This window comes from Mesoplodon mirus (assembly GCF_964341445.2).
Source record: "Mesoplodon mirus genome assembly, chromosome: 10".
In the NCBI taxonomy this organism is placed as follows: domain Eukaryota; kingdom Metazoa; phylum Chordata; class Mammalia; order Artiodactyla; family Ziphiidae; genus Mesoplodon; species Mesoplodon mirus.
Window position 1 is genome coordinate 43,018,825 of NC_138986.1, and position 15,216 is coordinate 43,034,040.

Below are 15,216 nucleotides of genomic sequence, written 5' to 3' on the forward strand. Positions count from 1 at the left end.
CCTCTCCTCACACTGGAAGCTTCTCCCCTTGTAGAACAGTTGAAGGGTCCACGATGGGCCTAAACCCTGGGGTTTGCTCGGAGCCATAGCTGGTTTGTGAGACTGACCCACCACCTCCTCAAAACAACTTACAGAAATTAAACTGGATGGAGGAAGTTTAGATTTTGGAAAAAGCTGCAAGTACTCATTAATGTTTTATAACTCCCCAAGTGATCTCTACCCCAAAGTTAAGCATTTTAATTCTGAGCATTTGGAAACAATCTAAATTAGAAAAGAGTCAGACTATGACACCTCCAAGCAGATTGATATTAAGGAAAAGTTAAGGCCATGTTTTAGAAAACGATTTAATTTTAAAACAGAATATAGACCACATACATAGATATGAAGGAAAAAAGGTTTAAACTGTATATTTTTATGGTGTGGGATTAGAATTGATTTCCATGTTATTTATATTAGTTTTCTAAATGTTCTACAGTATGAATACATTATACATAAACCAGAAAAATAATATAATTAAAACTATCAAATCCACCTAATGTGCTTTGTAATATTAAAGGCTACTTTCAGCATTGGTCTTAAGGTATGCAGATGGGAAGAAGTCTCTAAACCAACATACCCAAACTGGCATTAAAAACTTACTCAACAAACAGCTCGGAATTTAGGATAATGTAGTTCCCATTTGAAGGAGATCACAGTCAAGGGGAGAGAGATGTAAGTTAACAAGTAATTCCTGAGAGTAAAGTGACAGGTCCAATGGACTCATTATCTGTTCCCCCAAATGCCTGAAATGAATGGATATGCATTTATCTTTCAGACTTTTACATCAGCTATTTAGGAAGTATGGATATACAAGGTATTTTCTAAATAAGCTTAAAACAAATCCCCAGATGCTTGTCTACACGAGTCAACCATTTATTTAGTCTACTCAAATTCCAGCCATTAAGAAAGGAAAACAATAACTTCCTTAAAAGACTACTTCCCTTTGATAAGTAGTCACATTCCACTAACAGCAAAGTGAAATTAAGATATATTTGATATGGACTAAGTTTTGCAATACTACAAAGAATGATTTAGGCTTTGAAAATTTTTTTTAACTTAATTGCACTTGGAAAATTATTTGAAGTAAAACAACTAGTACAAAAAATATATTTAAGATTAATTATTAACTAGTCCACAGAACAAGACAGCAACCTTCAAACTTGTTGAAGACCCATAGTTAGAATATAGATTTCTCATCACAACCTAAGCAAGCACACATGCATACTCCCACATAAATAACAAACAAAAATCTAATGTTATAATACTTTTTTTTTTTTTTTTTTTTTTGCGGTACGCGGGCCTCTCACTGTTGTGGCCTCTCCCATTGCAGAGCACAGGCTCTGGGCGCGCAGGCTCAGTGGCCACGGCTCACGGTCCTAGACGCTCCGCGGCATGTGGGATCTTCCCAGACCGGGGCACAAACCCATGTCCCCTGCCTTGGCAGGCGGACTCTCAACCACTGCGCGACCAGGGAAGCCCAATACTTTTTATTATCTGTAATGCACTGTGATATTTTCTGCTCTATTCCATTTCATTTTTAAGTTAAAAGCGTGCTGGCTGTGCCAGATGAACTGACTGCCTACAAATGGGTCACAAGCTGCAATTTGGAAAATAGTGCTCTAAAATATCACGAGTGAAACCACTTCTAGAAACATGATTTCATTACAGTTGTATCCTTGCTCTTCCTAATATTCAAGTTACAACAGGTCTCAACACATACACCATTACCCATGTGTGGGTGTGAGAAAATTTCTTCCCATTTCTGAGATCAAGTGAGCTCTTGATGACTACAATCTTTTCAACCACAAAAGGGAGCTTGCAATTATTAGAGCTCTTTGTCTGATGGTAAGGCGAACAGCTTTCCCAAGCTATTACTAATTTCACTGTCAGCCATCCTCTCTTATAAATGTTGTTCTTCTCAAAAGCACAAAAGTTAAGTTGCGCTTAACTTTTTCACTGCCTGGAAAGGAATGGAAGCACAAGGCCAGGAGAGCCTTTTTATTCTATGTGAGAATAAAACGAGTAAAACAGAAGTTATGATGGTAAAACTTCAATTATTCAAAATCTTTAGTCTTCCTGAGAGGAAAATGGATAATAGTCACAGCTATAGACTAGAAGCACATGATCAACTTCTGAAAAACTTAGAATCTCTTTAAACCTTATTCTCACTGTGTATAAAATAGATGCTACAACAGTGTTTCCTATCAGCTAAAAAAGTCACTTAAATCAATTTGAATGCATGAAAATTAAACAAATCATTTCAAGAGGTTCTATCCAAGAGTCCCTACATAATGAGAGACTATTTCCATCAGTGTGCAAAGACATCAATAATTTTAATATTAACATATTAAAAAGCATCATTTATGCCCAATGGAGATAAAAATCTCAAAACCTAGTTTAATGCTATTCTTTAATGTGCTATAAGTAAAATCAGTGAAAACTCTATAGTTCTTGGTCACTCTCCAGTCTATGAAAAGGAAAAACGATCACTGAAAGGGCTGTGGATGTGGGGGAAGAGGGTTGCACACATGTCGGCTTCTAACTTCATAAACTATTTCCATATACTTGGGAGGTGACAGTGCACAATGGTTATGACACTGGGTTCCTGTGTCTTTGGGAGCTGTGTGGGCTTGGGTGAGTCCCTGTACCTCTCTAATCGTCAATTCATCATCTGTAATATAGAGATAATGATAGTGCTCAACTCACAGGAGCATTAAATAATATAATGCTAGTAAAGCACTGAGCATAGAGGCTAGCATACAGTGAGATTCAATACATTTTAACTACTGTATTTCTATTTTAAAAATACTACATGGGCTTCCCTGGTGGTGCAGTGGTTGAGAGTCCGCCTGCCGATGCAGGGGACACGGGTTCGTGCCCCGGTCTGGGAAGATCCCACATGCCGCAGAGCGGCTAGGCCCGTGAGCCATGGCTGCTGAGCCTGTGCGTCCGGAGCCTGTGCTCCGCAACGGGAGAGGCCACAACAGTGAGAGGCCCGTGTACCGCAAAAAATAAAATAAAATAAAATAAAAATAAAAGTACTACACATATTAAAGTATCAAGAATATTGCTTTGAATTAGCTGACTTCTTCCAAATTCCATCACTCATTGGCTCTACGATTCTAAGAAGTTACCTATTTTGTATCAATCTTCCCCATCTTCAAAATGACCACCCAAAACTGGGTGTGGTAAAGATGAATGAGGCTGTGTGTGTTAAGTGCTCAAAACTGCTGGGAAGTCTAACCAGAATTCATTCCCCCAGATTTATCTAGGGCCACTAGCTGCTAGCTCAGCATCTCTCAAAATAGGCACTGGATCCCTCAGTCCTTAGAAGGCTTACAAAGAGATCACACACCTTGTTGCCAAAAAAGGCAAATAAGCTTCCAGAATCCCGCCTTTTTCTTCACCACAGGACATCTCAAAGCCCTTGCAGTGCATGTGAAACTTTAAAGGAGGATGCATGCTCAATGGGCATCTCCTGGGAGCAGTGTTCTGTGGGACACACTGGCCAACTCCTGGGCTGGGCTCACAAAAGGGGGGTGCACAGAGATATCCCAAAACAGGGCTTCTGGGATCAAAGATCAGATGTGGAGAGGTGGATTTCGGTCTTTAGAGCTCTAAAAAATGGACACTGAAATTGTAACCTGTCACTGATATTCAAAAGCAAGACTTGCCACTGTTGTTATTAACTTACAAGTGCTTAAGTTACAAGGGGAACTGGCAACGAACTGGACACGTTGTTTGAGAGAAGTGTCCTAATTTCACAGATAAAAATGTAAAACAAAACAAAACAAACCCCTTGTCTGTAAAGCAAAACAAGTCTAAGATGACTGTTATCCCTGTTGAATAGATGCTCAGGATACGGAAGTTGGAGAAAAGTGGCTGCTGACATTTATTAATAATGTCAGGATGTTGATGTCATGTCTACGTTGCAACTGCTGAAGCTGAGGATAAATGCGAGCAATCCTTCCTGTCTCTACAATGTGCTGTATTTTCTAACCTTGGTTCCATGTTAAATATGCATATTACCAATATTCACATATGTGTAACTGGATGTTGACTTTTCTCTTGGCGTCCAAATATTCCAACATTACCAAGTACAAAGTTCATCTGAGTTTTAGAAGTTAAAACTGTGGATAAACAACAAGGTCCTACTGTAAAGCACAGGGAACTATATTCAATATCTTGTGATAAACCATAATGAAAAGAATATGAAAAAGAATGTATATATATGTATAACCGAATCACTTTGCTGTACAGCAGAAATTAACACAACATTGTAAATCAACTATACTTCAATAAATTTTTTTTAAAAGTAAAACTTTAAATGTTTCTCTCTTGCTCCCTCATATACACAGATATTTTCACTTTGACAGATTCTTTTAAATTAATAAGAACCAAAAAGTTATTGGAACAGGAAAAAATCATAAAATTAATTGTGAAAGTGCTCTTACTAACTAACCAACCATTTATTGTAAAAGGTGACAGATACTGAGTGTTCTAAGGGACTTTATATTATCTTATTTAATCTCCAGGACAATCATATTTGATGGATATTATTAGTTTCCTTTTTAAAAATTATGAAACATTTCATACACACATGCGGACATACAGATAGCTGTGTATAAAGAGTACTATCTCAAACATCCAAGTATATACCCCATAGCTTATAAGACAGGACATTTCCAATACAGCCCAAGAAGCCCACAGCACCCTTTCTTTACCACATGTCCTTCCTATTGTCCTTGTTCTATGTGTGAAGAAGTTGAGGCTCTGAGAAGCTTGAGTACTCAGCCCTGGTGGCGGAGCTGGCATCTGAACCTCACCTGTCTGACTCCAGACACCATGAAACTCAAGCACTGAGGTGGCAATTGCTGAAGTCACTCATTTCAGAAGTGAGGACACTGAGCAGAGAGATTTCAGAAACTGCCCAAGATCACACTACCAGGGTTTTAATGCCAGCACAAACGGCATTAAAACCCACATTACGATTATTTATTTATAGTCCTACTCTTTTGGTCTTGAAATTGAACACGAGGAAGAGAGCCATATTTAATTCAGGGTTTCTTGTAAAACTTATGAGGAATTCCACTCTTCTGTTTTATTTTGTTTTTCTTTGCGGTACGCGGGCCTCTCACTGTTGTGGCCTCTCCCATTGCAGAGCACAGGCTCCAGACGCGCAGGCTCAGCGGCCATGGCTCACGGGCCCAGCCGCTCCGCGGCATGTGGGATCTTCCCGGACCGGGGCACGAACCCGTGTCCCCTGCATCGGCAGGCGGGCTCTCAACCACTGCGCCACCAGGGAAGCCCCATCACGCTGTGTTTTTAATCATTTAGGTAAGTGCTTTTTACTAGCCTGTTAAAGGAATAGTCTGAGAGGCAGCTAGTTTACTTCCCACAAAGGCTGTTCTCTTTGCTTCGCACCAATGGAGCTCCTAAAAGCCGCTCTGTAAATGAAGGGTGAGTAGGTTCAAGTGCTCCTTCTCAAACTTCAGTGGGTACAGCAGCCACCCGGGGATCTTGCTAATGTGCAGGGTCTGAGATTTCTGCATGTCCAAAAGTCTCTTGGTGATGACTCTTCTGCTAGTCTTTTTAAGATATACCCTGAGTAGCAGGAGACTAAAGGGCCCTCATTATTAGGAGGGATCTTGCAGTGAATTTTCTTAAAAATGAAAAATCCTTGAGATACCAGTTTTGTATGGTTTTACTTTAATATCTATTCCTAAAACTGGAACACATCTATATTTTCAATTCTCTGACACATTTTTACTCTCGATTTCATTTATACATCCAGGACAGAAAATAATAAATTTCAGGATCTATATTTAAGCCAGAGTGACGTTTCTGACACCTGGACAAGAGCGTCAGTTTAGGAATTATCTGAGCACAGAATGAAAAATACACAAAGAAATAGGATGAGAAGGTTTGCGGGAACATACATGTACGTACCACATGTAAGGAAAAAGCAATCAATGTTGACTAACCAGAAAACAAATCTCAGTTGGGAAGGAGATGGCATTTTATCATTCACTGAATGAGGTATGAAACATAAGAGTTGAGAGAAAAATAAATAAATCATAAATTTTATATCACATTGCATGGTCCTGAAAATTGTATAGCCTTTGCACATTCTGTATTCTGCACTGCTAAATGTATCACAGTGGATTAAAGCACAATAGCTACTAACAGGGAGTTTTAAAAGTCTTAATATTTCTGTAGCAAGTGTAATCATCTCTAAGAGAAGCCAAAGGCTATTAATTTAAAACTTTGTTGCATAAATAACCCCCTGAAATTGTGTTCCTCCAAGGCTTCTTTTCTTGAACTTGATCTTATCTGGATGAGCGCCCCTTTAAGATGAGGGGCAGAAGACCATCATAAGGCATTTAGAATTGTAGGACGTGCACCTGAGCCCCTCTTTAGGCACATAAAGTGAATGCGCCTGGGGTAAATGATTCACTCTCTCTGAATCTCAGTTCCTTCAGCAGCTCTCAGAATTGTTGGGATTCAATTCAATTCAATTAGATGCGAAAAAAAAAAAAACCCGAAACCAAAAAACCACCTGATAAAACATATATATATGAAGGTAAGGTTTTAAAATGTTATTTACATAAAATGTATCTGATTGGGCAGACAACAATGATCAATAGATGCTTCAACCACTGAGTGAAATGTTGATGGGGAAGAGTAGTCTGAGGGAGCGAGAGACTATCATCCCACAGACCACTTCCAGGTCATATAGGAAAAGGCAACTTTATAAAGGGTGGATTGAGTTGTCACTTCCTGAAGTCACTGATCATTCTCAACATCACTGAAATGGGGGGCAAGAATAATAACAATAATAATTATGCATCTTGTTGTGACACAATTAGCAGTACGTGGCACCTTGAGGTACTTTTACCGAAAACCCTTAGCCTGAATCTAATCAAACCTGTAGGTCTAATTCAGGTTTATACTTTAGGGGATGGTGCACGTAAAAGAAAGACACACCACTCAGAAGCAGTAAGTCAATTTAGGATGTGAGCTGTGTCACCAGACAATTGAATCTGACTTCCTTGCAGGAAAATAAAATGTATGTGGGTGGGGATCAGTGGTAGATCAAAAGTGACTTAAAAAGACGTAATAACTAACTGCCATGTGTGGACTTTGTTTGAACAAACCAATAGCCAAAAGACACGTTAAGGTTAACTGGGGAAATATGACGTGATTATTAGATATTCGGGGAGAAATGCCATGAAGTCTTCAACATATTTTAAATATCTCAGGGGAAGAGCAGTGTGTTTGTTAAGATCTTAATAATATAGCACAGTAGCTGTAGCAAAGAGGATGAAAAAGGAAAAGGAAGAAGAAAGATGGGCGGAAAAAGCATTTCCTACCCAAACGGCGAGAGGGTCTCAGAGAGTTTTAGACCCTTTTGAGCTAGCAGTAACAGCAGGTACAGCACCATTTCCCTATCTGCAGAGTTAGCTATCTTCCAGTCTAGACTCTTGGCAAAGCAGGGGCTTTCCAGGGGAAAAAGGCAAACCTTGGTCCGTGTAATTCTCACAATAAGCAGCCTCCATTCTAAACTCCTTGGAGTGGGAGCAATTCAATGAACAGCTCTCATGTCCCAGCGGGCCCATGGGCTATTAAGTCACAAAAGTTTCCTCCTTCGGACTGAAATCAACCACATGTCAATCTGCTTTTGTGAAGCGATAAAAAAAGCTGAATTAAATCCACTCAGCCTGTTAAAAATTAAGTGAGACCCACTAAGATGTTTACCACCTTCCCTGTAGGAAATTTTATGCACTGGCACTTTGAATTTAACTGGACTTCTGATCTCTGTCAGAAATAATAGTGAAATAAAGGGGTTTTTTTCCCTTTTTCTTTTTTCAAGAATAGCGCGCTGGGCTTCCCTGGTGGCGCAGTGGTTAAGAATCCGCCTGCCAATGCAGGAGACACAGGTTCGAGCCCTGGTCCGGGAAGATCCCACATGCCGCGGAGCAACTAAGCCCGTGCGCCACAACTACTGAGCCTCTGCTCTAGAGCCTGCGAGCCACAACTACTGAGCCCATGTGCCACAACTACTGAAGCCCACGTGCCTAGAGCCCAGTGCTCCACAACAAAACAAGCCACCGCACTGAGAAGTCCGCGCACCGCAACAAAGAGTAGCCCCCGCTCGCCGCAACTAGAGAAAGCCCGTGCGCAGCAACAAAGACCCAACGCAGCCAAAAAAAAAAAAAAAAAAAAAAGAGTGCTCCATAAAAATCATTTACACACAACCTCTAGGTACATTCACTAAACACTCTCAGTCATGAAATGGAGCCATATAAAATTAAAATGACCATATGTAAGCATATATCAATATAAGACAAGACATTTCTGCAAATATGGGGTATTAGAACACCCAAGGAGATAGTTTATGAAAACTAGATTAACAGATTAAACAGAAATGGCATTAAACAGTCAAGGCATACAGGACTATATGGCTCAACACAGTGCTAATGTCACAAATGCCTAAACATTGTCCCAAAGTGATCTTCAAGGTAAAGCAGGGCCCTGCTGCCCTCAATGTATAAGCACCTGCAGATCTTAGGGAACCAAAGACCACCTGCTCCTCTATTTTCAAGATGGCCAGCACCTAACTTATGGCAGCTTTGCTGGTATTACCTGGAAAGGAGTCTCTGAGATTCCCTACTCTTTTCAGAGTTGAATTTAGTTATTTTCTTGAATACATGTACGGTGTGTCTAAAGACATCAATAGTCATGTATGCAATTTCTGTTTAAAACACTTTAGCGACTACTACCCTTCACCTCATTCTCTCAAACCTCAGCCACAAGCATTCATGCACCGACTCAGGAAATAGTTATCTGGAGCCTGTTATCAGCCAGGCACTATAACCGGTGCTGGTGGTGAATAAAAAAGCTCTGTTTCATTTTGCTCTCATGAAGCTTAGACTTTCCTTCTATTTTCCTCCCATTCCCCACCCTCCCCCAAAAAAACAAACCCTATCCTCTTCAACTGCCACTGAAAGGCAAGTTTGGCAGCTGGTTCCGGATCCAGCATACTAGGGGTCATAGTTAGAATTTATTTCCACACTGGGTTAAAAATCACCATGTGTTTTTTTTTTTCCTCATCAGTTAAGTCTCTCCCATTCCTGCACCCCCAAGACAAAAAACTATTTTTTAAAATTTTATATACAAAGCAGAGAATGAACATCTGGAAGATGATATCAACACAACTCTTCAGTTGCAAAAAGGCAAAACTACTCCGTAGTCTAAGGAAAAAGAATCTGAAAGTCTGGCAATATTTTTCCTTTCATCTTCAATGCCAGACTTTGAATATACCAGAATGAGTTCCTCTATTTTAAATCCATATTTTCAGACTTTTTATTTACAAACAACACTTGGACTAGACATACAACTTCATTACTTTGTCTTGTTCCGGTTGTGATTCTCAACTAGAGTCAGCGCTGAGTCTTTAACAACAGGGCAGGAGCTGTGTTTTCATTGCCTTCTCCCCCCATCCTCACTGAGCACCCATCATGTGCTGGCCACTGTTCAAGGCACATAGCTTCTCATGGACCTTAACTTCTCACAATGGGGAGACAGACAAGAAAGAAAAGTATAAATTATAGACTCTATTGGAAGGTGGTAAATGCCCTAGAGAAAACTGCAAGCAGGGAGGGGGAATGTGGAGTTCTGGGGAAGGCGAGAGGGTTCCAGGTGGTTAGGGCCATTCTCCCTGTGAAGGCAATATTTGAACAAAGATCGAAGGCGAAGGGAGTCACGTGGACATTTGGGGTAAGCCTGTTCCAGGCAGAGGGAACAGCACATGCGAAGGCTCTGAGGTAGAAGGGTTCCTGATACCACTGAGAAACAGCAAGAAAGTCAGTATGCCTGGGGATGCGGGGAAGTGTGGTAGAGAATGAGGTCCTAGAGGCAGTCGGGGAGGCAGAATAAAGGGGTCCCCGTATTTGTCAAATTAAGAGTAATAATTAGGTAATAATTAGGAAGAGTGTAATAGTTAGGTAATTAGGTAATAATTAGGTAATAATTAGGAAGAGAGCTGGCATTTATTGAGTTCTTTGTGCTAAATGCAATTCCAATAGGTACCATGTATTATCTCCTTACAAATTCAAAGCAACTGGTCGCTCTAATAGGCACAGAGTTGCCTTTATGCTTTAGGACACGCATGGCAGTAAGTGCAAAACTCTATAGGAAGTATTTCCCTTAACAAGCCCTCACCCAACCCCTGCCTTAACATGACTAAAACCTTCACTAAACGCTGCAATTAATCTCCCCTTGCATCTTAAAAATACAAACATAGTTTCTTATAAATGTCAAATGTCTTGCTTATTTCCAAGTTGTGGTTTTTTATATGATTTTCAAGTCTGTTCCAGTACCTGAAGGTGAAAGGGTTCAACTTATGAAAAGTTAATAAGTACAGTTTGAGACACTATTCAGAGTTCAACTCCTGCTTTAATAACATCCTTTGATGTGTTTAATGAATCCTTTAGCACAACTTTTTTTCCCCTGTAATACTGTATATGGTATAACTTCACGTTTCAGAGTGATAGTTACAAATTACATCTAATAGAGCCAAAAGACATGGTACATATTGTTCTGCTGGCCACGTTCCCTTCTTTCTGCTGCACTTGCCTTTAAAAGGCATCCTGACATATAGAAATAAGCATGCCAAGAGAGCTGGGCTTGCTAAACAAAGTTAATTAGTGGAAGTACCAGATGTACCTTTATAAAGAACTTCAGTAGACTATTACTTAGTTTCCACTAATTAGGACATAATTTGAAAATATCTCCTAATACAAAAAGATTGTTCAGTTCAACTCAAGAAACATTTATTGGGCTTCCCTGGTGGCACAGTGGTTGAGAGTCTGCCTGCTAGTGCAGGGGACACGGGTTCGATCCCTGGTCTGGGAAGATCCCACATGCCGCGGAGCAACTAGGCCCGTGAGCCACAATTACTGAGCCTGCGCATTTGGAGCCTGTGCACCGCAACAAGAGAGGCTGCGATAGTGAGAGGCTCGCGCACCGCGATGAAGAGTGGCCCCCGCTTGCCACAACTAGAGAAAGCCCTTGCACAGAAACGAAGACCCAACACAGCCATAAATAAATAAAAATAAAAATAAAAAAGAGTTCCAATTTCAACGGTCAGATACTCTAAAAAAAAAAAAAAAAAAAAAAGAAACATTTATTGGTCAGGTGCTATGAAGATAAAGACAATCCAGTGGCTGCCCTCAGGAACTTACAGTCTCCCAGGCTGACCGAATCGCAGGCCTTCAAGATGAAGGAAAATCTGGGGTGAGGGCAAGCACTGATGCAGAAGGTGCCAGAACAAACTTGTGACTACTTTTTAAAAAGCCACTCACCCCAAACATCAGACATCAGCTGTTCCCTGTTGAACCAAATATAAAGGAGTGATGGCTTAAAAACAGAACTTCCGAAAGTAAAAAGTTAGAGTTGGGCAGAATTTTTTAATCCATTTTTCTGTGTCTAATTCTACGCTTAGAAGTTTCCTCGGAGATTAACTGCTTATTTTTATTCTCCTAATACTTAAATTAGAAGGAGGAAATTTTTAATATCCATTTCCAAATATTTTGGTGAAGAAAGAATCAGGGATTTTTAGTTAGCACAAATTCCTCACATGAATTAAGGGTATTTTATTCCACAAAACTTATAATCGAGGGAATAAGACCTAAGCCCAAGCCTATGGATTTATACAAATCGAATCAATGCTAATGATCAATTTACATGTGATATTATGTAAAGTCAAAATCATGTGAAACAATCTGTGTAAATATCTAACTTTAGTTAAGTGGATCCAGAGGCGCAAGAAAGAGCTAAAATCAGCCCATATTCTGCTCATCGTGCCCTAATGCCTGGGGTCTGGCCGGCTATGAATACAGGAAGAATGGACCTTTTTTTTTTTTTTTTTTGCGGTACGCGGGACTCTCACTGTTGTGGCCTCTCCCGTTGCGGAGCACAGGCTCCAGACGCGCAGGCTCAGCGGCCATGGCTCACGGGCCCAGCCGCTCCGCGGCATGTGGGATCTTCCCAGACCGGGGCACGAACCCGTGTCCCCTGCATCGGCAGGCAGACTCTCAACCACTGTGCCACCAGGGAAGCCCTGGACCTTTTTTAAACAAAAATAAATTGAGCAAAAATACCACATAGGCAAGTAGCAGCCTTAAAAAGGAACTAGTATAGCTTCAGGGGTTACCAGACTCTGACTTTAAAATTTTGAATGATTTAATTGACTAGGCTTACAAATATTCAGATTAAAGTATCACATTTGCTTCCCGAAACATAACACAATGAATAAAAGTCTAATATTAAATTGTCTATGACACAGACAGCAGTAGCACTTTACCATAACCCTAACATTATCGGATGTTTCCACCATCTCAAAGCTGAGTTGAATCAGAATTACCTGTGGGAACTTTTTAAAATCTCGTATTCTCAGGCCCCACCCATTGGATGGTGTGATTCACAGTATGGGTCTGGGGCTTTATAAAGCTCCTGGGGAGAGCAGTGATCACGTAGGCTGGGGAGCCACGAAGCAGCAGACTAAGCTGACAAGGACAATGGAGGTAAAATGTAGTAGATGGTATCTTCTCACCAAAACCAGACTGTTATGCTAAGGCTACCCTCTTGCCTTCTAAACATTGAGAGCACTAATATCACTGATGACCACCATCCAACTGTATATCCAGTAGCATATTTCAAAACCTAAAATGGGTTTGCATGCTTAAATTTATTAAAACTTGAAAAATAAGTGACCAAGGGCTAATTGGGAAAATCACAGACGTGAGAAATACTCAAAAAACACTGATAATGCCTCTTCACTCATGAGGTATCAGAACTCGAGTTCGTAGATTTTTTTCAGTAAATGTGCCAAATCTGTTTTACTTCTTTTGCGATTGGTTCTTTTAACATCCTAAATATATAGGATGCTTCACCGAAACATGACATCTTCTTCCATCAATCATGTGCCATAAAGTCTCAAATTTGAAGCTCTAAGAATCTAAGCAATCACACGTCTTCCCAGAGAACTGCTCTATAAAGTTAACAGCCTGGATGCCATATAACATCTAAAACTTCATTTGGAAAGATAGGTGACAGCTTTGGTCAGATTAGTACAGCGACACATTGTTGGATCTATTCATAGATGTACAGTATTGAAGGTGCCTCTTCAAACAATGACCTGAGAAACATTTAAGTGCTTAAAACACCCATGATCAAAATCGTACATTTTAAATAAAAGCATACATATTTATATTTTACCATATTCCTAGGATTCCGCTACCGTGCCAAGATACAGTCTGTCTAAACTTTAGCTTTTTTTTCTTTCCTAACAAATCGGTATGTACGCAAACTTAGGAACCACTACCAACATCCTGAGTATCAATGTTTCAGACCGGGAATACATGGTTCAGTGAAAAAAAATGCCAGCACTTGGCTTAGTTTTGATTCTTGTCTCATTAGAAAACACGGGGCGGGGGCACGGGGACAGTCAAAATATTCTGGCTAGATGCACTGCCATTAAGTAACCTCAGTCGTAGAGGGTCAAAAGTAAGGGAGGAGGGAAACAAGAACTGAAAAAATCCGCAGAAAGCTGCCCCTTGCGATCCATAAAGAACTAAATTACAAGGATTTGCCTACAGCTGGTAAAACGGCTTACTGCTCTCACCTGGTGGCTATGCCGCAGTAAATTCGGTTGTGGGCTAATTAGGTCCAACTTGAAGCCAAGGACCAGGTCCAGAGAAAGATCAGCCTGGTCGGGAGTCGACTGGCTCCAACACCCAAGAAGGAGCCGAGCCACAGGGTTCCAAGTCGGAGAGCAAGCAGCTCACTCGTGACAGGAGGCTCGGTGGGACTGCCGGCTTCCCAGGGGAACCTCAGGGAAACGCTTCCCGACCATCCGTGCAAACCACAAACTCACACGCTACGATTCCAGCCGCGCAGGGAAGCGAGGCGACCGGGAGGGCCCGGCCGCCCAAATGCCGGGCAGCTCTGTCAAAAGGAGGCTTAAGAGGGGCCTCCCCGCATAGGACTCTCCCCTAAGGCTGGGGTCGTCAGCTCGCGACCCCTGGGCCATGTCACTTCAGGAAGGAAGTCTGGAAACTAAGTGAGCGGGGCTGCGGAGAGAGAAAGTGGGGAGGCGCCAAGCTGGTCCTCTTGTTTGGGGGCGAAGGAAGGAGTCTGGTGGGGAGCGAACGGAACGCAGTTAACTTATTTTACACTCGAGCCGCCATCGGCCAGAGAAAGCCGGACTCCGCAGGGCGCAGGCTGCGACCCAGACCTCCTCCCGCGCGCGGTCCCCTCCAGGCCCAGTGCGCCGCCCGCCGGACGCGCTCCACTCACCCAGCTCCTCCGCCTGCAGCCAGAGCGGCGCGGAGACAGCGAGCAGCAGGGCCAGGAGGCCGCGCCGAGCAGCCCCTGCCTGCGCGCAGCCGCCGCGGGCGCCGGCCACCATGGCCCCGCCGGGCGCCAGCTTGGCAGGCTCGGCTTCCCCTTGGCGCGCGCAGCGCCGCCGCCGCCCCGGCCGCCCACCTCCTCCGCGGCCGAGCGCGGCGCCGGGACTGGGCATAGTCGCGGCCCGGCACCGAATCTCATTGGGGCGGCCCGGGGCCCAGCCCGGCGGGGGCGTCTCCCGCCCCGCCCCACCCTGCCCCGCCCCGCCCTGCGCGCCGGCCCCCAAGGAGGAAGTCGCTCCCGGGCGGCGGCTGGCCGCGGGGGTGTAGGTGTACCGGGCGCGGCCCGCGCTCTCCTTAGGTATCCTGCGCTCCCCGCTCGCGCTCTCCTTTTCCTCCGCCCCTCCTCCCCCAGTGCACATGAACCTGGGAGCCCGGAGGACTCCTGGCCTTGAGACGTGCCCCCAGCCGCGCTGTGCCCGGGTCGTCCCCCCCGAGAGTGCCTGAGAGAGTGGTGGGAGCGCCAGAAAGCCTACTCTCCTCCAGGGCTTTGCCAACCCTACAGGGGTGGGCATGCCATTGACAGTAGCACTGGGGGACTCGAAATATTGTCACGGTAGGATGATGGTGGTGACAACATCCAGTTCAAATTCCTTCCTTCCTTCATTCAAAAGTTACTAGGTTCCAAAAGTGTGCCTCCCAGGCACAGGGCTAAACCCTTGTGACACTTGCAGACATTAAAAATAATAAGGCAAGTATGCAAACG

The 15,216-nt window shown here is 42.8% G+C and overlaps 1 protein-coding gene across 1 annotated transcript in view; it reads right to left on the minus strand.

Annotated features, from left to right (window-relative positions):
- The window catches only part of DCBLD1 (discoidin, CUB and LCCL domain containing 1), a 71,807-nt gene extending 57,192 nt beyond the window's left edge, over nt 1-14,615 (minus strand). Inside the window, exon 1 of the mRNA XM_082633990.1 lies at nt 14,401-14,615. Coding sequence (XP_082490116.1) covers nt 14,401-14,512 — 112 coding nt within the window. The 5' untranslated portion in view covers nt 14,513-14,615. The remainder of the gene's footprint in view (nt 1-14,400) is intronic.
- Between the last annotated feature and the right edge of the window lie 601 nt (nt 14,616-15,216).